Source organism: Ranitomeya variabilis, chromosome 1 (genome assembly GCF_051348905.1).
Source record: "Ranitomeya variabilis isolate aRanVar5 chromosome 1, aRanVar5.hap1, whole genome shotgun sequence".
In the NCBI taxonomy this organism is placed as follows: domain Eukaryota; kingdom Metazoa; phylum Chordata; class Amphibia; order Anura; family Dendrobatidae; genus Ranitomeya; species Ranitomeya variabilis.
In genome coordinates, this window is record NC_135232.1 from 972,718,289 (window position 1) to 972,746,158 (window position 27,870).

At 41.1% G+C, this 27,870-nt stretch overlaps 1 protein-coding gene across 1 annotated transcript in view; it reads right to left on the bottom strand.

Annotated features, from left to right (window-relative positions):
* Positions 1-27,870, bottom strand: part of DCHS2 (dachsous cadherin-related 2) — a 427,667-nt gene that overhangs the window by 81,040 nt on the left and 318,757 nt on the right. The window contains exons 4-7 of the mRNA XM_077279369.1: positions 27,325-27,561; positions 11,985-12,992; positions 4,073-4,260; positions 2,117-2,216 (exon numbers count right to left, since the gene is read on the bottom strand). Coding sequence (XP_077135484.1) covers positions 2,117-2,216; positions 4,073-4,260; positions 11,985-12,992; positions 27,325-27,561 — 1,533 coding nt within the window. The remainder of the gene's footprint in view (positions 1-2,116; positions 2,217-4,072; positions 4,261-11,984; positions 12,993-27,324; positions 27,562-27,870) is intronic.

Consider the following 27,870-nt stretch of genomic DNA (forward strand, 5'->3'; position numbering starts at 1 on the left):
TACTTTTATTGTATTACATTTTGCTGTGGAATTTTGGGGCAGATTTTACAACATAAATTCTGCAACAAATGCAGAAGGTGTGAACCCGGCCTTAGTGGTTACAGGCAGGGGCATAACAACTGCGGTCGCAGCTGCGACCGGGCCCGGAGTGCTTAGGGGCCTGCCCAGTCCAGCAAACAAGTAGCACTAGCCGGGAAACTCAGCAGAGAAGTCACGCACCTGCTGTCCACGCCCACAACAGCCAGCTTCTGCAGACTCCAGTGGTGTGAGGCAAGTGGGCGTGTCCGTGAAGGACATGTGACCTAGCAGAAGGGCTGGGCGTGTCACTGAACTGAAGCTTGACAGAAATGGAGGGGAAACAACAAACCCGAGGAGCTTGCAGCAGCTGTCACAGAGTCCGGGTGAGGCGGGAAGGCAGCAGCTGGTGAGTCAAGTACAGTCACGGCTGTAAAGTGCTGATGTGCGGCCAGTGTGCTGCTTACACCTGTCATTCACCTACACACACACACCTGTTCTGTGCGCACAGCACAGGACCTGTGATGAGGTCACAGGAGGGGAGGAGTCAGGGGGTCACATGATTAGTGGCCTCAGTGTATGCAGGACTGTGCTGTGCTGATTGTCATGGTGCTGAATGAGGGGAAGTTTATGTGTGGGGTCAGGAGGGGTTTACGGTGTGGATGTAGCAGAGCCGTGTGTGTACAAGATGTACAGAGCGGAGCCGTGTATATGTGCACTGGAGCAATGTGTACGAGGTGTACGGAATGGAGTCAGGTGTGTACGAGGTGTACAAAGCTGAGCCGAGTGTGAAAGAGGTGAGCGGAGTCGTGTATGTATGGGGTGTATGGAGTGGTGCTGCGTGTTTACGAGGTGTATGGAGCGGAGCCGCTTGTGGACGGAGCGGAGCTGCGTGTGTATGGAGTGTACGGAGCGGAGCCGCATGTGTATGGGGTATACGGAGCGGAGCTGTGTGTGTGAGGTGTACGGAGTGGATCCGCGTGTGTATGAGGTGTACGGAGCAGATCCGCAGGTGTAAGGAGCGGAGCCGCGTGTGTACAAAGTGTACGGAGCAGAGCCGTGTGTGTACGGGGTTCACGGAGCAAAGCCGCGTGTGTACGGGCTGTAAATTTCCGAGTCAGGAAGAATGGTACGTGGCTGTGGGCAGAACCCAGCATGTGCACTGTGGGGGAGTATTGGGTGTACTCGCCAGCGTCAGAATGTGCAGTGCGTATGCTCCGGAGCCAACCAGTACACCCAATACCCCCCCACACTGCACAGGTCCGGAAATGACGCACTGCAGCATCATACCAGGAATTAGATTGAGGGAGGACATGAACGCTCAGAGTCTGCACTTCCGAAGACATCGCCCTAATTAGTATAGGGACATGTTAGTAATAAAATCATTTTTCTCAGCGATTACAGGGCAGTAGTAGGTCAGACTATACAACAAAGCAACAAAACTATAGTGTGCGAAATGAATAAGGAAAATGTGAATTTCGGCGGGAAATATTTTGGCGCGGGGGGGCCCCATTTGAAAGTTCGCATCGGGGCCCCTCACTTTGTAGTTACGCCACTGGTTACAGGCCTGGATGCATGGTACCCCCTCATTATACCACCTGCTTTTCCCTTTAGCACAGATGTATTCCTCTCTGACGAAGAAACTAGTTTTTGTGGTATTAAAGGGAACCTGTCACCTGAATTTGGCAGGACCGGTTTTGGGTCATATGGGTGGGGTTTTTGGGTGTTTGATTCACCCTTTCCTTACCCGCTGGCTGCATGCTGGCCACAATATTGGATTGAAGTTCATTCTCTGTCCTTCGGAGTAAACGCCAGCGCAAGGCAATACTGCCTTGCGCTGGCGTGTACTCCGGAGGACAGAGAATGAACTTCAATCCAATATTGCAGCCAGCGGGTAAGGAAAGGGTGAATCAAACACCCGAAAACCCCGCCCATATGACCCAAAACCGGTCCCGCCAAATTCAGGTGACAGGTTCCCTTTAAGGACTATCACACACATATCTACCCTATAATATGCTATTTCATCCTTCGCTATTCAACAACACATTCTGCTGAATTTTCTCCATAAAACCACATACAAGGTATAACGTACGGCCATTACCTGAGGACATGGAGTACACAACTGTCCCATTATTAGCAGCATCAGGGTCCTTGGCATAAACTGCAGTCACGAACATGTGTCCCGGCTGGCCATCTGGAACCTTAGCATAAGGATAGTAATTAATAATGAAGACCAGAAATAGAGCGGTATATAGAGAGCGCTAAGCTCTGTACTGCGAGAACAATGGTGTATCTATCATGCCTAAATATGGTTTCTAGTAGGTTTGTATACTTCCATGGTTTTCATTCAACTTAGAGCCATGACATTATGACAATCAGTGTCCATATGACTTATTAGGGCAGAAGAACATTATTACAGGGGACCCTCCCGCTATAAGTCTGAACGAGAGCAGCAATGTGAGTGGGTCCCACTCCAGGAAATTCAACAATTTCATGTATTACATAATCCATATGAACTTACAATGGCTGCTGGACTATGGACAGACACCGACTCCCTGTAGAAGAGTCTGTCATAGGGTTCTGTGCACACAATGTTTTTAGACGCCGGCATACACATATCGTTTCGCTGTAGAAGATTCTTCAGGGATACACTAGCGGTGTTTTCCCTGAAGTGTCTTTTCTGACATAATCTTTTGTGGCAGTTTTACCTCTGCCATTTTTGCTTATTCCATGCATAAGATAGTGGCAGGGTCTAAGTGCAAGCCACCAGAAGAATGGAACAGTCACTTTTTTAGCCATCTCACGACTTTTGAAGCCTAAAGTGCTCATAGAAGTTACATATAGACAGTAAGTAGTTTTCATATTGCTATGCATAAGTTCACTCTTTTTTGTCATTTTTTAGAGTCTTTTCAGGAAAGTGTCAGGCGGAACCTGAAAAACACATCTTATGGAACTAGGAAAGTGTGGCTAATTTATGACATCTCATACCAAAATGATGAACACTAGTTATTTGTAGTCAAACCATAATTATTACTAGTAGTCAACAGATGGCTTTTTTATTCAAGGGATCTCTCAGAGAAACCCAGTTGCCCATCACTCTTTTGAGGCAAAGATTATACAAATATGATGTTACCTTTCACTGTGCTCCAGTAGGTGGCGCTATATCACCAATGATAATACAGCCAGCACAGTTTGGTGGCACATTCATTGTACCAGTTTATTTGCAGGTATTAGGCCCATTTCACATGTCCATGCTTCCAGTACGTGTGGCATCCATTCTTTTTCACAGATACCCCACATATCCATTAAAACTAGTGATGAGCAAGCATGCTCAGATAAGGTGATATCTGAGCACGCTCGTGTGGTAAGCGAGTGTCTTCGGCGTGCTCGAAAAATATGTTCTAGTCCCCGCGGCTGCATGCCTCATGGCTGTTCGACAGCCACAACACAAGCAGGGATGACCAGCCGCGAGACACACAGCATGTCGAAGACAAGTCTATGGGTCCGTGTAAAATACAGCACACGGATGGCATGTATGTGACATCCGTGTGCTGTAGATGTTTTTCACGGACCCACAGATTTGTTTTGGCCATTTTTTATCCATGCACACAGACATATGAATAGCCCCATAGATTTTAATGGGTGCGTGTGGTATCCGTGAAAAATATTGACAGAACATAGACGTCTGAATAAGGCCTTACATATAACACCGCTTTGGGTTTTTGAGTGGAGTAAAAACAAACACTTTATGAATTCTTTTATTCCTTTACAGGGTTCTTCCTGCACTGGGGGGCAATTGTTTTTAACTTAAATACAAGTATTGAGGGCTACAAATAATTTTTTCAAATGGGTTTCATTAAAAATTGTAGCATTGTTTGGCTTTTACAGGCCATTTGTTTTAAAATCATTGATTAGAATGGGACAAATGGAAAATCACATTTCTATATAACACAATTCCTACAGTTTTTTAGGATTTTAAGACCATTTGTTGTAAGCAGATGATATAACCACTAGATGGCAGATTTATGCACTAAATAAAAGTTCAGCACCGACAAACCTTTATATGCAGCTGCTTTCCTGATGACAACTGTGGAAAGAAAGGCTTGTTGTCATTAAGGTCAGTGACTGTGATGTAAACTGCAGCTGTGGCATTGCAGCGTGGCGTGCCATGGTCAGTCACCAACACACTGAGGTGATGATACGCTTTATGTTCACGATCTAAGGCTTCAGAATTTATCACTTCACCTGTGCAAAGTAAAAGTGACGACAATAAGGAATTTCAACGTATAAAATTGTCCGCAGTCTGTTATCATCTAGAAGACTAAAACCCCGATTCATCATTGCATTTACAGAATTTTTTTGTTTTGTTTTTTTCAGCTATTTTTTATTTGCACATTATTCTTCTTTCAAATTTTTTAATTTCTCTTTTATATTTTGTTTGCTTTTTATGTTTGCTACTATGGGTGCAGTTGGGGGTTTCCAGATGTTTTTGTCTGATCCATCAGTTGTGACTTTTTGGAGCAAACATATTCCAGTCCTACCTCCCACCAAAGTGATTTTTTTGTATGCTTCAGGAAAGATCTATATCTTAGTACCATGTTATCCAGTAGATAGAAAAATATTTAGAATTGAGAGTCCTCAGTGGTTGATACCTTTTAATGGCTAATTGAAAAGATGGTAACAAATTGCAAGCTTTCGAGACTACACAGGTCTCTTCATCAGGCAAAGACTAAAAGAAATTCTGAAGAATCACATATTTATACACAACATAGCACAGAAAAAAAAAGAAAAAACCATGGATAAGATAGGTGACATGAAGCAGAATTACCATGAGTGATAAACAGTTATGTCCATAAATATTGGGCCAGTTCTTAGATAAGGAATGTTTTATTGTCCTCGTTCCTTAGTTGATGTACGAAAGATATATATCTTGGTATCGTGTTAGCCAGTAGATAGAAAAATGTTTAGAACTGAGAGTCCTCAGTGGTTGATACCTTTTAATGGCTAACTGAAAAAAGATGGTAACAAATTGCAAGCTTTCGAGACTACACAGGTCTCTTCATCAGGCATAGACTAATACAAATTCTGAAGAATCACATATTTATGCACAACATAGCACAGGAAAACAAAAAAAACATGGATAAGGCTAGTTTCACATTTGCGTTTAAAAACGCAGCGTTTAAAACGCAAACGCAGGTGGTGAAAAAAACGCATGTAAACGCGTGCAAACGCTGCGTTTTTTAGACGCATGCGTTTTCTCATGCGGTAAAAAAGCGGCGTTTTGATGTGTTTACATGCGTTTTTTCCTGCGTTTGCGTTTTTGAAACGCATGCTGAGAAGTGTGTGACAGCTGCCAATCATCAAAATCATCTAGAAAACCCACTATAAATAGAAATAGCTAGGGTTGGGGTTAGGGGTAGGATTAGGGTTAGGATCCCTAGGGTTAGGGTTAGGGTTAGGATCCCTAGGGTTAGGGTTAGGGTTAGGATCCCTAGGGTTAGGTTTAGGGGTAGGGTTAGGGTTTGGATCCCTTTATCACCTTGATGGTGGGAGGTGGCTTATCAGTGTGTATTCTTGTTTTTTTCTATTGAAACGCATGCGTTTAAAACGCAACCAAACTCGTGCTTAAAAACGCATGCGTTTACATAGACAGCAATACGTTTTTTTGCCGCAAAAAAAGCCTCTAGAAATTACATGTTGCATTTCTGCAACCAAACGCAAGCATAGAAACAACGCATGCGTCGTCAAACGCGGCAAAATGCATACAAAAAAAACGCATGCGTTTTTAATGTTAAATATAGGGAAAAAAATGCATGCTTTTTTTGCACTAAAACGCAGCGGCAAAAAACGCAAATGTGAAACCAGCCTCTAAGACAGGTGGCATGAAGCAGAATTACCATGAGTGATAAACAGTTATGTCCATAAATGTTGGTCCAGTTAAAATAAAACATTCCTTATCTAAGAACTGGCCCAACATTTATGGACATAACTGTTTATCACTCATGGTAATTCTGCTTCATGCCACCTGTCTTAACCCCTTCACCACCAAGGGTGGTTTGCACGTTAATGACCGGGCCAATTTTTACAATTCTGACCACTGTCCCTTTATGAGGTTATAACTCTGGAACGCTTCAACGGATCTTGGCGATTCTGACATTGTTTTCTCGTGACATATTGTACTTCATGATAGTGGTAAAATTTCTTCGATATAACTTGCGTTTATTTTTGAAAAAATCGAATATTTGGCGAAAATTTTGAAAATTTCGCAATTTTCCAACTTTTAATTTTTATGCCCTTAAATCACAGACATATGTCACGCAAAATACTTAATAAGTAACATTTCCCACATGTCTACTTTACATCAGCACAATTTTGGAACCAAAATTTTTTTTTGTGACGGAGTTATAAGGGTTAAAAGTTGACCAGCAATTTCTCATTTTTACAACACCATTTTTTTTTAGGGACCACATCTCATTTGAAGTCATTTTGAGGGGTCTATATGATAGAAAATACCCAAGTGTGACACCATTCTAAAAACTGCACCCCTCAAGGTACTCAAAACCACTTTTAAGAAGTTTATTAACCCTTCAGCTGTTTCACAGGAATTTTTGGAATGTTTAAATAAAAATGAACATTTAACTTTTTTTCACACAAAATTTATTTCAGATCCAATTTGTTTTATTTTACCAAGGGTAACAGGAGAAAATAGACCCCAAAATTTGTTGTACAATTTGTCCTGAGTACGCTGATACCCCATATGTGGGGGTAATCCACTGTTTGGGCGCATGGCAGAGCTCGGAAGGAAAGGAGCGCCATTTGACTTTTTAATGCAAAATTGACTGGAATTGAGATGGGACGCCATGTTGCATTTGGAGAGCCCCTGATGTGCCTAAACATTGAAACCCCCCACAAGTGACACCATTTTGGAAAGTAGACCCCCTAAGGAACTTATCTAGATGTGTGGTGAGCACTTTGACCCAACAAGTGCTTCACAGAAGTTTATAATGCAGAGCCGTAAAAATAAAAAATCATATTTTTTCACAAAAATGATCTTTTCGCCCCGATTTTTTTATTTCCCCAAGGGTAAGAGAAGAAATTAGAGCACAAAAGTTGTTGTGCAATTTGTCCTGAGTACGACGATACCCCATATGTGGGGGTAAACCACTATTTGGGCGCATAGCAGAGCTCGGAAGGGAAGGAGCGCTATTTTACTTTTCAATGCAAAATTGACTGGAATTAAGATGGGATGCCATGTTGCATTTGGAGAGCCCCTGATGTGCCTAAACATTGAAACCCCCCACAAGTGACACCATTTTGGAAAGTAGACCCCCTAAGGAACTTATCTAGATGTGTTTTGAGAGCTTTGAACCCCCAAGTGTTTCACTACAGTTTATAACGCAGAGCCGTGAAAATAAAAATTCTTTTTTTTTTTCACAAAAATGATTTTTTAGCCCCCAGTTTTGTATTTTCACAAGGGTATCAGGATAAATTGGACCTCAAAAGTTGTTGTCCAATTTGTCCTGAGTATGCTGATACCCCATATGTGGGGGGGAACCACTGTTTGGGCGCATGACAGAGCTCGGAAGGGAAGGAGCGCCATTTGGAATGCAGACTTAAATGGATTGGTCTGCAGGCATCACGTTGCATTTGCAGAGCCCCTGATGTACCCAAACAGTACAAACCCCCCACAAGTGACCCCATATTGGAAACTAGACCCCCCAAGGAACTTATCTAGATGTGTTGTGAGAACTTTGAACCCCCAAGTGTTTCACTACAGTTTATAACGCAGAGCCGTGAAAATAAATTCTTTTTTTTTTTTCACAAAAATGATTTTTAGCCCCCAGTTTTGTATTTTCACAAGGGTATCAGGATAAATTGGACCCCAAAATTTGTTGTCCAATTTGTCCTGAGAATGCTGATACCTGACATGTGGGGGGGAACCACTGTTTGGGCGCATGACAGAGCTCGGAAGGGAAGGAGCGCCATTTGGAATGCAGACTTAAATGGATTGGTCTGCAGGCGTCACGTTGCATTTGCAGAGCCCCTGATGTACCCAAACAGTACAAACCCCCCACAAGTGACCCCATATCGGAAACTAGACCCCCCAAGGAACTTATCTAGATGTGTTGTGAGAACTTTGAACCCCCAAGTGTTTCACTACAGTTTACAACGCAGAGCCGTGAAAATAAAAAATCTTTTTTTTTCCCACAAAACTTATTTTTTGGCCCCCAGTTTTGTATTTTCCCAAGGGTAGCAGGAGAAATTGGACCCCAAAAGATGATGTCCAATTTGTCCTGAGTACGCTGATACCCCATATGTTGGGGTAAACACATGTTTGGGCACACGGGAGAGCTCGGAAGGGAAGTAGCACTGTTTTCCTTTTTCAACGCAGAATTGGCTGGAATTCAGATCGGATGCCATATCCCGTTTGGAAAGCCCCTGATGTGCCTAAACAGTGGAAACCCCCCAATTATAACTGAAACCCTAATCCAAACACACCCCTTACCCTAATCCCAACAGTAACCCTAACCACTCCTCTAACCCAGACACACCCAACCCTATTCCCAACCGTAAATGTAATCCAAACCCTAACCCTATCTTTAGCCCCAACCCTAACTGTAGCCCCAACCCTAGCCCCAACTCTAGCCCTAACCCTAGCAATAACCCTAGCCCTATCACTAGCCGTAACACTAGCCGTAACACTAGCCGTAACACTAGCCGTAACACTAGCCGTAACACTAGCCGTAACACTAGCCCTAACCCTTGCCCTAACCCTAACCCTAGCCCTAACTCTAGTCCTAACTCTAGCCCTAACCCTAACCGGAAAATGGAAATAAATACATTTTTTTATTTTTTTATTTTTCCCTAACTAAGGGGGTGATGAAGGGGGGTTTGATTTACTTTTATAGTGGGTTTTTTAGCGGATTTTTATGATTGGCAGCCGTCACACACTGAAAGACGCTTTTCATTGCAAAAAATATTTTTTGCGTTACCACATTTTGAGAGCTGTAATTTTTCCATATTTGAGTCCACAGAGTCATGTGAGATCTTGTTTTTTGCGGGACGCGTTGACGTTTTTATTGGTAACATTTTCGGACACGTGACATTTTTTGATCGCTTTTTATTCCGATTTTTGTGAGGCAGAGTGATCAAAAGCCAGCTATTCATGAATTTCTTTTGGGGGAGGCGTTTATACCGTTCCGCGTTTGGTAAAACTGATAAAGCAGTTTTATTCGTCGGGTCAGTACGATTACAGCGATATCTCATTTATATCATTTTTTTTATGTTTTGGTGCTTTTATACGATAAAAACTATTTTAAAGAAAAAATAATTATTTTGGTATCGCTTTATTCTCAGGACTATAACTTTTTTATTTTTTTGCTGATGATGCTGTATGGTGGCTCGATTTTTGCGGGACAAGATGATGTTTTCAGCGGTACTATGGTTATTTATAGCAGTCTTTTTGATCGCGTGTTATTCCACTTTTTGTTCGGCAGTATGATAATAAAGCGTTGTTTTTTGCCTCGTGTTTTTTTTTTTTTTCTTACGGTGTTTACTGAAGGGGTTAACTAGTGGGCCAGTTTTATAGGTCGGGTCGTTACGGACGCGGCGATACTAAATATGTGTACTTTTATTGTTTTTTTTATTATTATTTAGATAAAGAAATGTATTTATGGGAATAATATTTTTTTTTTTTTTCATTATTTTGGAATTTTTTTTTTTTTTTTTTTTTTTTTTACACATTTGGAAAATTTTTTTTTTACTTTTTTACTTTGCCCCAGGGGGGGGACAATACAGATCGGTGATCTGCCAGTTTGCATAGCACTCTGACAGATCACCGATCTGCGAGAAGTGCAGGCTGCTTCACAGTGCCTGCTCTGAGCAGGCTTCTGTGAAGCCACCTCCCTCCCTGCAGGACCCGGATCCGCGGCCATCTTGGATCCGGGTCTGGAGCAGGCAGGGAGGGAGGTAAGACCCTCGCAGCAACGCGATCACATCGCGTTGCTGCGGGGGGCTCAGGGAAGCCCGCAGGGAGCCCCCTCCCTGTGCGATGCTTCCCTGCACCGCCGGCACATCGCGATCATGTTTGATCGCGGTGTGCCGGGGGTTAATGTGCCGGGGGCGGTCCGTGACCGCTCCTGGCACATAGTGCCGGATGTCAGCTGCGATATGCAGCTGACACCCGGCCGCGATCGGCCGCGCTCCCCCCGTGAGCGCGGCCGATCGCGTATGACGTACTATCCCGTCGGCGGTCATACGGGCCCACCCCACCTCGACGGGATAGTACGTCAAATGTCGGGAAGGGGTTAAACATTTTTTTTCTGTGCTATGTTGTACATAAATATGTGATTCTTCAGAATTTGTATTAGTCTATGCCTGATGAAGAGACCTGTGTAGTCTCGAAAGCTTGCAATTTGTTACCATCTTTTCAGTTAGCCATTAAAAGGTATCAACCACTGAGGACTCTCAATTCTAAATATTTTTTTTATGTATGCCTGAAATTTTAACATAAATGTTGTGTCATTTTAGAAGTCAAAGTGATGCTTTGCACTAAAAAGTCACAAAAAGAGTAAAAGACAAAAATAAATAGAATTTGTGATTTTTTTTTTAATCAAATTCAGGAACCAGGAGCATCATTTGGAAGAATTTGGCTCAAAAAAGTTGACGAATATCGCAAGCTAAAAAAACTCTAAAAAAAAAGAGAAAAATGGCTTTAAAAAATGCAAGTGATGAATCAGGACTCAATTTAAATTCAGTTGAGTAAAAATGCAGAGCAGAAAAATTGTATATATTATAAAATAAATCCAGACTCAAAAATTAATATGTACACCTAAATAGAGAGCTCTAGTTAGAACCTAATATAAATAATGATGTCTATCCAGACCCCACAAGAAATAGAAAATAAATCTATGCCTCCATAAGAAAAACAGAGACTAACTAGACAGAAAACAGTCCACACTAAATACTGACCCCTGGAAAAATGCATACTTAGACCAGAGCCTTCTAAATAAATACAGACCTCAAAAAAATGTAGAGGCCATGCCCCTAAATAAATACAGGCTCAAAAATACATATCTAGACGATACCCTAGAAATATAAAACCTCCCTCCCCCCAAACTTTACCCTCCAATAACTATAGTTATAGTCAAATATTGACTCTTAGGATTCCTACTTTAAAATAGGTGGCACTAGAGTTCAAGTCCTATTACTCTTTGTATATATAATTTCCCAGAAAAACATTGAAAGACCTATACTTTTTCTACACTGCCATGTCAGTCATATCACTTTCCACAAGAAGAAACATTACCCCTATGACCCCATTCAGAGGCCTCTCATACAGCCAAATCAGATCTCATGCTTTGCACTGAGGAGTGGCAACACCCCGGAACACATGTTTGCAAATTGGGATTCTGATTTTGCTTTTATACTAAGTCATGTGTCAAAGATCAGTAAAGGGTCAATAATGATGTTTTGGATTCTTACTTCCAAAAGGTGGAACTAGAGTTCAAGTCCTTTTCTTCTCTCAAGATGCAATTTTCATCTGGAATAAAGATGTCACTTTCCAGAATGCAGATCATGCTATGCCACAGTGATTAGGGTATGATATCTACAACTCCTGGGACTGTATAACACATTAAGGATGACTGCTACCTAAGGACTCTGTATTTGGAGTATTTTCTTGAGTGGATATTAAGAGCATCACACAAGAAAAGAAAAGAGACCTGGATAAGGCCCTTATCCTTTCTATCCTTACAAGAACAACAACTAAAATTAGTATGAAAAACTTCCAAATGTTTCCCTAGTTCTCATTTTTTGTAAAGACACAAGGACAGATGTTTCCATAAAGTGAAACAATAACGTAGATAACACAAGTAATAGAACTTGCACAACCTGATCAAGAAATGGCTCATGTTCTTCTCCACATCATACAAAAATATATTAAGTACTATCTGTTTGTGTGGCATTACCTGTCTTTGAGTTAATATGGAAATAATTTTCCTCAGAAAGCAGAAAGTATGAGAGCTGTCCATTCCTCCCAGAGTCCATGTCCAGAGCCCTGATTGTCCCCACCACACCATGAGGAGTGGGACTTTCAGGAACAGTGAAGAAATAGATGTGCTGATTGAAAACTGGGAAGTTGTCATTTTCATCTAAAACCTTCACAATTACAGACGTGGTTGCAGTCTGATCCTCAACCGGGTCCACACTTCTCGCCATGACAATCAGATTGTATGTATTAGTCTTCTCATAATCCAGAGACAGACGTAGGAAAATCCATCCTGTGTTACGATCTATTCCAAATGTAACAAAATCTGCAGGGAGTAAGGAGTAAATGATTCTAGGCTGCTGACTTTGTGTCCCGCCATGATAGGCTTTCACCTGAATGATTCGAGAGTTTATAGTGAAATCTTCACTGATTTCAACTTGATGGACCAAATTTCCGAAAGTCAAAGCATGACCACGATTGTTCCTTATGACACTGATAGTTAATGTTAAAAGGGAACTTAAGGGAGGGTGTCCATTATCTTCTGCCATGATTAGGAGAATATGCTCACAGATCATTGATAAAGTTGTGTTGAGATATAACATTCCAAGGTTGGGCTCTATAGTAAACATGTCTTGCTTTTCATTAACAATGCTGTAGGTGATGAATCCATTATAGCCATCATCGATGTCTTCTGCTTGTGCAATGTACAGTGCACTGCCAGGAGGAGTTGTCTGGAGTAGGTCTATTCTTTCATTCACCCTTGAAAACATGGGTGGGTTGTCATTAACATCAGTGATGGTAATGTTGACGTGAGTGATGCTGAAGACAGGAGCGCTCCCTAGCTGTGACTGTATGGTAAGAACAACAAAGGGATGAGATTCATGATCCAATTGCTTGCATGTCGTAATGATACCAAATTGGGAATTTATGGAGAACATCTGATGTGGATCACCAGACAACATTCTGTATGATACAGGATCAATGGAATCTGAAGAAGACAATAAAAAAAAAACAGAATAGTGTTATTTAAATAGAGCAATACATTGTAATAGTTGCCCTCCCAACATGTGGGCAAACAGGTAAGGCAAAAAGTATTCACAGTAATGCATGTCAACCTACAGAGCTGTATACTGACATGATATTGTTTTATGTGCATCAATATATGTAGTTTATATCAATAATAAGGGATTTTTCTTTTAAATCAATTATTTATCTAATTATCTATTAATGTGAAGCTCCACCCCCAATTTCTAACTACCATTTAAAGGGAACTTGTTGGGAACGTTTTGGCTATTGAAGCTAGTGGCAAGGCTATTTAAGTTCTAGGGTAGTACAACAATACAAATAATACTTGTTTTGTAGTAATCTGGGGTGACTTGAGAAATCAAGCTTTGAAGCCATGTGTAAATTTCCATTAGGGTGGTATCGATGCGCTTCCCAGCTAATTTGCATGTGGCTTCAAAACTTGATGTCTCAGCTCCAACACATCAGAATACTGCAAGACAGGTATTGTTTTTATTTTATTTTTCTTCCATCATACCATTAGTTTCAACAGCAACATTATCCTGACACTTAGGGCTCATTCAGATGGCTGTATTTTCGGCCTAACATATTTGTGCTCAACAGACAGCACACTGATCTAATAGTGACCAACAGACCTGTGCACACCAATGAGTTTTCACATGGACCAATATTACAGCTTGCACTTGATTTATGGACCAGACTAGTCCAGGTCAATAACAGGCAGCTTGTGCACTCATCTGCTATGTGGAGGAGCACGTGATGTTGCACATGGAGCCAGCCAATTTATGGACATGACTTATCCATGTTCTAGTACGGACGTCTGAACCTGCCATTAGGTTGAAAAACATTTCCATGAAGATCAACCTTTCTCGAACCCGGATGCATACGGTTTTGCAAATATTTGGATGTATACCAACCATCCAAGTATTTGTGAAAAAGTACTTTACTTAACATAAAGTTCTGCCACACATTTGGCTAGCAGTAGTCTATAGGCACATTAGACATGCAGATTTGTTTGCAGATTTGACGGCAAAGAAAAATCCATTAGTTATTGTATGAATTACCAAAAAAAACAGCCTGGAGACCATAAGCTGGCAATGTTATACGAGAACAGCCTTTTCAGACTATAGTAAAAGTAATCCCGTGACAGATGGAGAATAATACATGCTGCAGAACTGTTTAGCTAACGCTGCAGTAAATGTACTATACAAGCAATTATAAGTTTACTTAGATGCACAATCTGCAAACGACAAATCAAAGTGAAATTATGCTGAGAAAAAACTGTTCCTAAATACTTCAGTGGGGAAGCAGCAAAAGGCTATTTGTAATAATAAAAATAATAATATTATTTATATAGTGCCAACAATTTCCGCAGCAAATTACATTTAAGTGAAGACATGTACAAACAAAAAAAACATTACAAAGTAACACATTGTTCAACAGTTACAATAGTAGTAATTGCCCTGCTTACAAGCTTGCAATCTATAAGGAAATATGGGGGGACACAATAGGTAAAAAGTGCTGGTCGTGTGTGTTCCAGCCATCATTATAATCAATAGGGCATTTCAAATACGCCGATCACTAGCCAGTATCTGTCTAAGTACTGTTACCAAGTGCGACTGCAAGCACGGAGGATGTGAAGATCGATGAATAGGAGGGATCAGATTCTGACAAAAATTTAGAGGGAACACGGAAGAATTAGATTGGTCAAGGGGTAGGCTTGTCTAAAGATATGTGTTTTTAAAGCACGCTTAAAAATGTGGGGTTAGGTACAAGTCGTACCGGCTGGGGTAGTGCATTCTAGAAAACTGGCGCAGCACGAGAAAAGTCTTGGAGAAGGAGGTGCGAAGTTCAAATTATGGAGGATGTTAGTCTTAGATCAATTGCAGAACAGAGTGTATGGGTAGGGCGATAGACAGAAATGAGGAAGGAGATATAGGGTGGTGCAGAACTGTGGTGCGCTTTGTGGGTAAGAGTGATAAGTTTAAAATGAATTCTCTTGCAAATAGGCTTACAGTGCAACGACTGGCACAAGGTGGAGACATCGACTGAACAGAAATACGACCCTGGCTCCTGCATTCAGGACGGATTGCACAGAAGAAAATTTGGTTAGTGGGAGACCGATAAGTAGAGAGTTGCATTAATCAAGACGGGAATGAATAAGAGTGACAGTAAGGCTGGGGTCACACATGGCGTAAGACAATACGCCACGTATTATACGTCCGTACTACGGCCGTAATACGGAGAAATGTTCCCAAAATAGTGATCCGTAGTCAGGGTGTGTCAGCGTATTTTGCGCATGGCATCCTCCGTATGTAATCCGTATGGCATCCGTACTGCGAGATTTTCGCGCAGGCTTGCAAAACCGACATCTAATGGATTTATGTGCTCAAATGTTCGGGAAAACATATATACAGTATATATATATATATATATGTCATTGTGACACATATATATATATTCTGTATTTAGATTTCAATCAGCGCGATATCTGTGAACAGCCGGTAATTCAATTGCCGGCTTTTCATTTCTCCTGCACAAACCCGACAGGATATGAGACATGGTTTACATACAGTAAACCATCTCATATCCCCCTTTTTTTTGCATATTCCACACTACTAATGTTATGACCTACATTTCATTCATTCGCCGGGGATTACAGGCACGGAGCACAGCTGCATTAGCAGGGCTCCTGCCTGTAATATTAGTTAACCCCTTCAGATGGATTACATCGTTGGACCTGACAGTACATCAGAAGGTATGTATCTTGTGCGTTTATTATGTTGCCAAGCGAGGGACTGCAAATGGATTTGAGAGAACAATAAATTATTACAACAACCGCTGTGTTTATTTCATTAAAATACTTTTCAATCATGTGTGTGTGTGTTTTTTAACCCTTTCCTACAATTGGATTAATAATGGATAGGTGTCATAATTGACGCCTCTCCATCATTAATCTGGCTTAATGTCACCTTCCAATAGCAAGGTGGCATTAACCCTTCATTACCCCATATCCCACCGCTACAGGGAGTGGGAAGAGAGTGGCCAAGTGCCAGAATAGGCGCATCTTCCAGATGTGCCTTTTCTGGGGTGGCTGGGGGCAGATGTTTGTAGCCACGGGGGGGCCAATAACCATGGACCCTCTCCTGGCTATTAATATCTGCCCTCAGTCACTGGCTTTACCGCTCTGGCGGAGAAAATTGCGCGGGAGCCCACGCCAATTTTTTCCGCCATTTAACCCTTTATTTCAGCAGCTACAGCGCTGAAATTTTGCACATACACACTACTAACATTAGTAGTGTGGAATATGCAAAAAAAAAAGGGGATATGAGATGGTTTACTGTATGTAAACCACGTCTCATATCCTGTCGGGTTTGTGCAGGAGAAATGAAAAGCCGGCAATTGAATTACCGACTTTTCACTAACAGCGCTGCGTATTTCTCGCAAGTCACACTGCTGGTCCGTGTGGAATCCGTATTTTTCTCGCCCCCATAGACTTTCATTGGCGTATTATTTGCGCAATACGCTGACAAACGCAGCATGCTGCGATTTTGTACGGCCGTAGAACGCCGTATAATACTGAACCGTAATATACGGCTAATAGGAGCAGCCCCATTGAGAAGCATTGTGCCGTATGTAATGCGAGTTTTACGTACGTAGTTTTTGCGCTCTTACGTACGTAAAACACGCATGTGTGACCCCAGCCTAAGAGTTTTTGCAGTTTCAAAGGTGTGAAAAGGTCAGATTCTGGATGTTTTTAAGATTCAGGTAACATGAGGGATCGGATATAGGGTATAAAGGATAGTCCTGCGACAAATATAACCCCAAAACAGAATGTGCTGCCAGGGAGTTATGGTTGAACCTGAGAAGGAAACATGAGAAGTTCAGTTTTGGAGAGATTCAGTTTCAGGTAGAAGGAGGACATGATGTTAGAGACAGCGGACAGACAATCCCTGGTATTTTGTATTAAGGTGGAGGTGATGTCAAAAGAAGAAGTGTATAATTGGGTGTCATAGAGCTATGATAGAGAGATGATACTGGAAACCAAATCTGCTGATGGCTTGTCCAATAGGGGTGATGCATAGAGAGAAGAGAGGAGGCCTAGGACCCGACAATAACCAGCTTCACTTTAGTACACAGATATAGGGTGTGTGGTTTGCACTGGCAGACAGATATGGAAACCAGCAAACTTTGTACATAGGCTGGTGGAGCATTTGTGTCAGGTTTGTTTTTTGAGTCCGCACCTAGACCTGACTCTTTTGTAGACTTATATTTTTTATATAGCTATAGAGAGGATTAAGAGCCCTAGACAGTTTAGAAGGTGTGCCCTTCCCCCCTCAGGTATCCGAAGTATCACGTGGCATGTTACATGATCCCCTTTGATAGATCATGTGAAAGGTCATGTAAGTAACAGGTGCTTTGGTGCACATCTGTAGATGGAAAACGACAGAGATAGAGGCGCACATAGCGCGCGCCACGCAAACTTTTTTTTCATATGTACAGCACTATACACAACATAGTGATATAAAAAATAGAGCAGGGGTGGGTGATTGTTTTCTAAAGTGGTCACATGAGAGACCGTGACTGTTGTGGAGGCCAAACCAATAGGCTGAAATTAATTCTGCCCAATATTAATATATTAATTAAAATTAATATAAAACATATTTATGTTAATTATTATTGAGTGGTATTAAGCAAACTGGCATCCACATATAAATAGTATGAGCCCCTACATAGCCCTCTACATACAATATGAGCCAGCCACATAGCAACCTACATATAATATGAGCCACCACACAGCCTCCTATATACAGAATGAGGCCTAACATAGTCCATTACATGCAGTATGAACCCACACACAACCCCTGTAGATTGTGAGCCTTCGCGGGCAGGGTCCTCACTCCTCCTGTACCAGTTATGACTTGTATTGTTTAAGATTATTGTACTTGTTTTTATTATGTATACCCCTCCTCACATGTAAAGTGCCATGGAATAAATGGCGCAATAACAATAAATAATAATAATAATATACAGTGAGTCCCCACCTATAGTATGAGCCCTCACATGGCTCCAAGATGCAGTATGAGCCCCTACATAACTCCCTATATACAGTAAAATCCCCACATAGCTCCCTATCTACAGTATGGGCCCTTTCATAGATTTCTATGTACAGTATAAACCCTTATATAGCCTCCTATATACAGTATGAGTGCCCACATAGCTCCAAAGATACAGTATGAACACTCACATAGCTCCATAGATACAGTATGAGCCCTCACATAGCTCCCTATATATAGTATGAGCCCTCTAAATATAGTTTGAGCCCCCACATAACTCCCTATATAACATATGGGTCCCCACATAGCTCTTCATATACAGTATGAGCGTGCACACAGTCCTCCTATATACAGTATGTGCCCCCACATAGCCCCATACATACAGTATGAGCACACACAACCCCTATATACAGTATGAGTCCACACACAGCCCCTATATACAGTATGTGATCCCACATAGCTACCTATATACATTATAAGCCCCACATAGCCATCTATATACAGAATGAGCCCTCATAGTTTCCAATATACAGTATGAGCCCCTACATAGCTCCTTATATACAGTATGAACCCTCATATAGACTCCTATACACAGTATGAGCAAGCATAGAGCTCCCTAGATAGATTATGAGTCAGAGCATATAGTTCCATAGATACAGTATGAGCCCCCACATAGCCTCCTATATACAGTATGACCCTCACATAGCTCTCTATATACAGTTATATGAAAAAGTTTGGGCACCCCTATTAATCTTAAGCTTAATGTTTTATAAAAATTGTTTTTTTTGCAACAACTATTTCAGTTTCATGTATCTAATAATTGTTGGACACAGTAATGTTTCTGCCTTGAAATGAGGTTTATTGTACTAACAGAAAATGTGCAATCTGCATTCAAACAAAATTTGACATGTGCATAAGTATGGGCACCCTTATCATTTTCTTGTTTTAAATACTCCTACCTACTTTTTACTGACTTACTAAAGCACTTTTTTTGGTTTTGTAACCTCATTGAGCTTTGAACTTCATAGCCAGGTGTATGCAATCATGAGAAAAGCTACTTAAAGTGGCCACTTGCAAGTTGTTCTCCTGTTTGAATCTCCTCTGAAGAGTGGCATTATGGGCGCCTCAAGACAACTGTCAAATGATCTGAAAACAAAGATTATTCAACATAGTTGTCCAGGGGAAGGATACAAAAAGCTGTCTAAGAGATTTAACCTGTCAATTTCCACTGTGAGGAAATGGAAGAACACAGGTACAGTTCTTGTTAAGGCCCGAAGTGGCAGGCCAAGAAAAACATCAGAAAGGCAGAGAAGACGAATGGTGAGATCAGTCAAGGACAATCCTCAGACCAACTCCAGAGAGCTGCAGCATCAACTTGTTGCAGATGGTGTCACTGTGCTTCGGTCAACTATACAACGCACTTTGCACAAGGAGAAACTGTATGGGAGAGTGATGCGAAAGAAGCCGTTTCTGCAAGCACGCCACAAACAGAGTCGGCTGAGGTATGCAAAAGCACATTTGGAGAAGCCAATTTCTTTTTGGAAGAAGGTCCTGTGGACTGATGAAACCAAGATTGATTTGTTTGGTCATACAAAAAGGCGTTATGCATGGCGGCAAAAAAACACAGCATTCCAAGAAAAACACTTGCTACCCACAGTAAAATTTGGTGGAGGTTCCATCATGCTTTGGGGCTGTGTGGCCAATGCCAGCACCGGGAATCTTGTTAAAGTTGAGGGACGCATGGATTCCTCTCAGTATCAGTAGATTCTTGACAATAATGTTCATCAGTGACAAAGTTGAAGTTACGCAGGGGATGGATCTTTCAGCAAGACAATTGTCATGATCTCTGCAGGCAGAGATCATAGCAAGCCTATAGAGGGACAAGCTCTCGGAAGATGGAACTATACTGACCATGAACTAAGCCTGCCGCGCAACTAGAAATAGCCAGGTAGCATTTCCTATTTATCGCTAGATGCCCAGCTCTGGCCTAAGACCTAAATAGCTAGCAGAGGGAAATATAAGACCTGGCTCACCTCTAGAGAAATATTCCAAAGAAGACAGTAGCCCCCCACATATAATGACGGTGAGTTCAGATGAAACTACAAACGCAGCAGGAAAATAGTCTTAGCAAATTTGAGGTCCGCTTACTAGATAGCAGAAGACAGATAGTATACTTTCATGGTCAGCAGAAAAACACTAACAAAACACCATCCAGAGATTACCTTAAACTCTGGCATTAACTCATAACGCCAGAGTAGCAATCCCTGATCAACGAGAGCTTTCCAGACACAGTAACAAAACTTCAGCTGTGAACTGGAACAAATAGGCAAAACAAAACATGGACAAAAGTCCAACTTAACTAGTAGTTGTCTAGAAGCAGGAACAAGCACTGAGAGGCATCAGATAACATTGTTGACCGGCAAGAAACCACCAGAGAAATGAGCTTAAATAGCGACACCCACTACTGATGGAACCAGGTGAAACAGGAAAGAGGATGACAAGTCCAATTCCACAAGCGGCCACCGGGGGAGCCCAGAATCCAAATTCACAACAGACAATGATCCAAAACACGGCTCCAAATCTACTCAGGCATTCATGCAGAGGAACAATTACACTGTTTTGGAATGGCCATCCCAGTCCCCAGACCTGAATATCATTGAACATCTGTGGGATCATTTGAAGAGGGCTGTCCAAGCTCGGCAACCATCAAACTTAACTAAACTGGAATTGTTTTGTAAAGAGGAATGGTCAAAAATACCTTCATCCAGGATCCAGGAACTCATTAAAAGCTACAGGAAGCGACTAGGGGCTGTTATTTTTGCAAAAGGAGGATCTACTAAATATTAATGTCACTTTTCTGGTGAGGTGCCCATACTTATGCACCTGTCAAATTTTGTTTGAATGCACATTGCACATTTTCTGTTAGTACAATAAACCTCATTTCAAGGCAGAAACATTACTGTGTCCAACAGTTATTAGATATATGAAACTGAAATAGCTGTTGCAAAAAAAACAATTTTTATAAAACATTAAGCTTAAGATTAATAGGGGTGCCCAAACTTTTTCATAACTGTACCATAAGAGCCCTCTATATACAGTATGAGCCTCACATATCCACCTATATACAGTATGAGCCCCCACATAGCTCCCTATATACAGTATGAGCCCACACATAGGCTCCTATATACAGTAAAAGCCCTCACATACTGTATATGGGGGTATGAGCTCACGCATAGCTCCCCAAATACAGTATGAGCCCCCACATAGCCTCCTATATGCAGTATAACCCCCACATAGCCTCTTATGCACAGTATGTATATACATACATATAGACTCCTATATACAGAATTAGCCTCCTATATACAATATTATCCCCATATACACAGTATGAGCCCCACATAACTCCCTATATGCAAGATGAGGCACAACATAGCAACGTATATACAGTACGAGCCCTCACAGTACACATATATAGGTTCACATCCCATACATAAATTTTGAAAAAACAATAACACGTATTCACCTGGCTCCCATACCCCCCCCCCCCCCACACTCTGATCCAGTCCCTGGGGCTCCACTTCAACTCCTGGCCAGAGTATACATGCTGGCACGCACCAGCGCCACTTGATGACGCCATTGCTGGCATGTCACAGCAGAGACTATGGAAGATCCCCTGGAGCTGCGCTGCCATTCTGTATAGTCGGCAGTAGAGCGCCAGGAAAGATATGTGCACCGTGGCGCAGAAAACATTATAATGTGGGCGATCTGGTAATGGGCCCCTGGCGGTAGCCCAGATTGCTCTCAGTATAATCCGCCTATAATTATACTACAAACAACTAAAACTAAATGTGTATTCTGGTTCTAATGCCATAAGTTATTTTACTCCACCTGCTAGCTAACCTATACGCAGAAGAAGGGGTCATCTGGATGGGAGCTATGTAGATCAGTGATTTTTGGACCACTGTAATAGCTTTGGTTTTTCAATGAAGATCAAAACTGGTGGTGGCTGGTGAGTGCATAGGTCATATATACTTGGGTTGTGATGATGAAAAAAAGCCTTAAAGTGAACCTGTCACCAGGTTTGGCCAATATGAGATACAGCCATCACCTTTCAGGGCTGATGTATAGCATTCCATAATGCTGTATATCGGCCCGCAGCCCGACCTGCAAGAGAAGAAAAATAACTTTTATTATACTCACCTGTGGGCCATCCGGTCCGAGGGTCCGAGGGGCGTCTCTGGTCTTGGTCTGGCGCCTCCCATCTTCTTACGATCCCCGTTCTCCTGCTTGGTTCATGTGGAAGACGCATCCCTTCGTCATCCACACAGTCTCCTCAGCACAGTGCTCCTGCACAGGCGTACTTCTCTGCCCTGTCGAGGGTAGAGCAAAGTACTGCAGTGCGCATGTGCCAGGGCTCTTTGACCTTTCCCGGCACTTGTGCTCTGCAGTACTTTGCTCTGCCTTCAACAAGGCATAGAAGTGTGCCTGCACAGGAGCGCGGTGCAAAGGAGACGCATCAGCCACATGAAGCAAGCAGGAGGGCAGCATCGCAAGAAGGGAGGCGCCAGACCAAGAAAAGCGATACCCATCGGACCAGACCGCACTGCAGGTGAGTATAATAAAAGCTATTTTTCTACTCTTACAGGTCAGGTTGGGGGCAGATATACAGCATTATAGAATGATGTATATAAGCCCTGAAAGGTGACGGCCGTATCTCTTATCGGCCAAACCTGGTGACAGGTTCCCTTTAAGTTATATAATAGAATAGTTTGCTTGGTTATGAATAAATATAACTAGGCTTCTCCCTTCTCAACTTAAGTGAACTTTATAGTTGATGCAGAAAAGCCACTTATATTTTATCCCTACATCTTTTTTATTTTTTGCTCTTAAGCTGAAGCTGCACATGTACATATTAAACAATCTGTCACCATGACATACTGTACGCTCAGATGTAATTATTTACATACTCTTTGTATATTTCTTCTATTTTATGGACACTGTGCTAGCTCCAGGTGCTTTACACATTATATAGTTATTTCTCATTTATTTCTTTGGAAAGTATATTATTTTGACAAAATGTGCACGATAAAAACAAACATTACCTGCAAATTTACTAGTTTATTATCTTGAGCTCAACGATGTTGAGAGTCATAAGAAAGTGCAGTTTACAATGTTGTAGTGTTTTATCTAGATCTAAGAAAAACATTGAACATTTATTTCGGCTGTATCTGTGCTATATCTTTGCCAGTTCCACTTAAAGCTCTGAATACTCCGGCAGTGGTACTATTTCTATTAGGTTAACATGCAGTTATTCAATGTTAAACTGCATAGAAATCATATGGTCAAAATGTGTTATGCCATGACGCCAACCTAAATCTTCTGATAACAAAGCTGTAGGTTCACCCAATCTGACCAAGGGTATTCATTTCTAAAAAGTCTCCTCATTAGAAAACACTGAGACTACACTAGGACTACTAAAGTGGGAATGTGGCCTCTCATTTATTTACTTGCACCTTCCATGTTGTGGCTATTGCTGCTCTTGCATCCCCAAGCAAGTTGAGAGACAGAATGACATTGATCTATTAAAGATTGAATTTGCTGAATTTGCCAAATTTTTCACAAAAAAATAGATTTCTGGTAATAAATTTGTATGAATCTCAATAGTGGAAAGCCTGTAATTATTCTGAAAATACATGTCAGGGGAGAGGTGAGAGCGAGAACCCTATTGACCAAAAGACTTTGTGCTTTACAGAAGAGAGAGTAACATGCTGTTCATAAGAGATTATACTCTACACTACAAGAGAAATGACGCTGCTAACTATAACAGCTGACTCACTGCAGAAGAGAAAGACATACCCAGAGATTCTGGAGATGGAAAACTACTCTGCCATACAAACTATGCTCCAATGGTAACCACAGGTACTGACCACCACTATACAAGGTATGACAGTCCGTAATAAGTCATACAGTGGCTTGTGAAAGTATCCACCCTCTTGGATTTTTACTTATTTTGCTACATTACAACCTTTGCTTAAATATTTTAGTCATCATATTTGTGTGTGATTCATCAGCACTAAATAGTATAAGTTGGTGAAGTGAAATGAGAAAAATACAGGCATACATTAAATATATGAGATCAAGGAACTAAAAATTGGCATGTGCATATGTATTCACCCCTTTTGCTGCAAAGCCTTAAAAATGTATTATGCAAGCAGTTACCTTCAGAAGTCACATGGTTAATGAAAGGAAGTCTGCCTGTGTACAATCTAAGTGTCACATGGTCGGTCAGTATATACACTCCTTTTCTAAAAGGTAACACTAATAAGCAAGAGGCACCACTAACCCAACAACACCATGAAGACCAATGAGATCTCCGAACAAGTCAGGGACAAAGTTGTTCAGAAGTACAAGTTTCGGATGGGCTATAAAAAAAAATCCCAATCTGTGATGATCCCCCAGAGCACCATAAAATCCATTATCATCAAAGGAAAAGAACATGGTACCACAACAAACCTGCCAAGAGAGGGCCGCCCACCAAAACTCTCAGCCCGGACAAGGAGGGCATTAATCAGAGAGGCAGCACAGAGAGCAAAAGATAACATTGAAGGAGCTGCAAAGTTCTCAAGCAGATACTGGAGTATCTGTCCAAACGAACACAATAAGCCATACACTCCATGGAGGTGGCCTTTATGGAAGAGTGGGCAGAAAAAATCTTTTAAATACACACAAGAATTGTAAGGTTTGTTTTGAGTTTCCCAAAATACATGTGGGAGACAAATCTAAATCTATGGGGGAAGGTGCTGTGGCCAAATGAAACCAAAATTGAACTTTTTGGTCAGCAAGGTAAACGCTATGTCTGGCACCAAACCAGCACAGCTCATGACCCTAAGAACACCAGCAGCAGGGACAGGAAAAATGGTCCAAATTGAGTGGAAAATGGATGGTACAAAATACAGGGATATTCTTGAGCAAAACCTGTTTGTCAGTGATTTGAGACTCAGGTGAAAGTTCACCTTCCAACATGACAATGACTGCTAAAGCAACACTCGAGTGGTGTAATGGGAAACGTGTAAATGAGTGGCCTAGTCAAAGCCCAGACCTTAATCCAATTCAGAATTTGTGGTCAGACTTGAAGATTCCTGTTCACCAGAGGAAACCATCTAGCTTGAAGGAGCTGGAGCAGTTTTGCCTTGTGGAATGGGCAAAAATCCCAGTGGCCAGATGCAAAAAGCTCAAAGAGACATATCCAAAGCAACTTGCAGCTTTAATTGACTCTACAAAGTACAGACTTTAAGGGGATGAATAGTTATGCACAATGAAGTTTTCAGTTATTTTGTCCTATTTGTTGTTCATTTCACAATAAAAATAAAACCAAATGTTCACAGCTTTTGTTTACATGAACTGATGCAAATCCTCAAAAAAAAAACAGTGAAATTCCCAGTTGTGAAGTAAAAAAACACAAAAAAATGCCAAGGGGGTGAATACTTTCACAAGCCACTTTAGCTGCAGGGCATTATGGTGAGGCCAGCGGCAATGCAAAGTGGCATTAGCCCACTCATTGATGTTTCAGCAGTGTGAGAAATGGGAACGGACATTTTTTTTTTTTTTGCAAATTGTGAATAAATTTCAAAATGTTCTAATTCGCGTGACATTTGACTCAAACTCGATCCTCTGTAGATCGATCATCTCATCTCTACTAACTATACAACACATTCTGAGTTATACATTCTCTTTTTTCTTTCAGTCAAATTGAACCCACTCAAATTTCTATGGAAAATTAGTACAATCAATTGGAGTGAAATGATAGAATACACTAGACTTAATCTAGAAGTTAGAGTCATCAATTTTCTATATATCTGTAAAAACACACCAATCAGGAGTAAGGGAAAGTCAGTAGTTCTAATTAAGTCTCCGTCAGTAGTGTTCGTCAGCTTCAGTAATTTTACTTCTAAGTTCCTTACATTGGTACATGAGGGACGGCACAAACTATGATAACAGGGGGTTTATCAGCTGAGTTAATATGGTCTCACTATTCACTTCTAAGATAAATAATATTTCTGCTGAGACTTCTCATGTTTCTGATTAAGAACCATGGAACTGTATACTGTACCAGACTTGTCAAATAAATTATCCATATTGTTACTGTAGAAAACAGCGGAAATTTGAAACATCTGCAGGAAACGTCACAACCTTGTTGTTAAAGTCTAAATACTATATTTCTTGTTATAAAGCATAAAATCAACAGTTACCCTGAAATATTATCAATGTTAGAAAATGATTTACTATCTATCTATCTATCTATCTATCTATCTATCTATCTATCTATCTATTATCTATCTATCGCTATTATCTATCTATCTAAAAAAAAAAAAAAAAAAGAATAAGAGCAGCACAAAAAATATCACAATTATGGTGCAAGGCCCCCCAGGCATGTACCAAACCTTATTGCGGAAGTCCAAAAAATGGATGCAGCACACCATTCATAGTTGAAGTTAGAAGTGCTTAATTTTAATAGCCCATCACAGCGACGTTTCGGCTCATTTTGAGCCTTTCTCAATCTATCTATCTATCTAATCTATCTATCTATCTATCTATCGCTATCTCTCTCCTATGCGTGAATCTCTATGTCTGTCTATATCGCTGTGTGCTATTGATCTGTCGATATATTCTTGCACACTATTTTCTATCTACATTTTTTTCGTGTAATTCTATAGATCAATCCGTTGCTGTATTTTTCTTTCCATGCACCTGAGTATGATTTGTGATATGCACCTGCAGTTAATACAATCCATAACTGGATTGCTTCTTTTGGTGACGGCTCACAATTTATGTAACAATCTGCGTATTTGGAAAGAAAAGCTGAATATTCATTCCAATTAAACTAAGCAGGGTCAGAGTCCTAATACTGATGTTTTTGCAAATCACGTCACAATAAGCGCACAGCTGCCTATTTACGGCTTTCCACCGTGAGAATGATTTTCGCGGTAAAGATCCGTGATTTATAGAAAGCACAGTTGTTGACAAGTAGCGTTTAACTAAATTGGAATTTGAGGTATGGATAATATCCATGGAAATCAAACATGTCTGCATTTGGCAAAACAGGTCAGAAATAGAACTTGTACACACAGGATTCCCACCATCATAAAATAAATGTAACTACATAACTACAAAAAAGAGAAAGCCCCAGATGACCCGCACTGGGTGTACCTTGTACGTTTCTTCTGAGTTATCAGTACTTACTTAGAGGTTCTCTCGCCTTCACTGTACCAACAGCACTGCCGTTTGAAACATCCTCTGATATTACAAATGTATAGCGGGATTTTTCAAAGATTGGAGGTGCGACTGTAGTTTTTTGTACATTTACAGTTATGGATGCGTTCACTGCAGAGGTAAGACCACCTTTATCCCGAGCACATACAGAAAAAGTCACTTGTAATTCTTCCAGATGATTGAGTGCAGCAATCAAATAGATAATACCTAAAATAATAAAAACAACAACATTCAGTTGCATTAAATATTACACAGAAATGTCCTTACGAATGATAATGTTTGTTGAAATCGTAATGTGTACTGTACAGATCTGCATTGCTAATAATCCAGAAAGGGGACAACCTCCACCCTCCTTCCTTAAGCACTTTATAGTGTTAATTTTCTCACAGGTGATTGGGTTTATTAACGTCATTTTGTAATAATTACATCTTTCCTGTACAGGACGCCATCTTGACATGAACTGACTTCCTGGTTATCTTATGTTGGGCACATTAACTAATCAGTATAAAGCGTGAG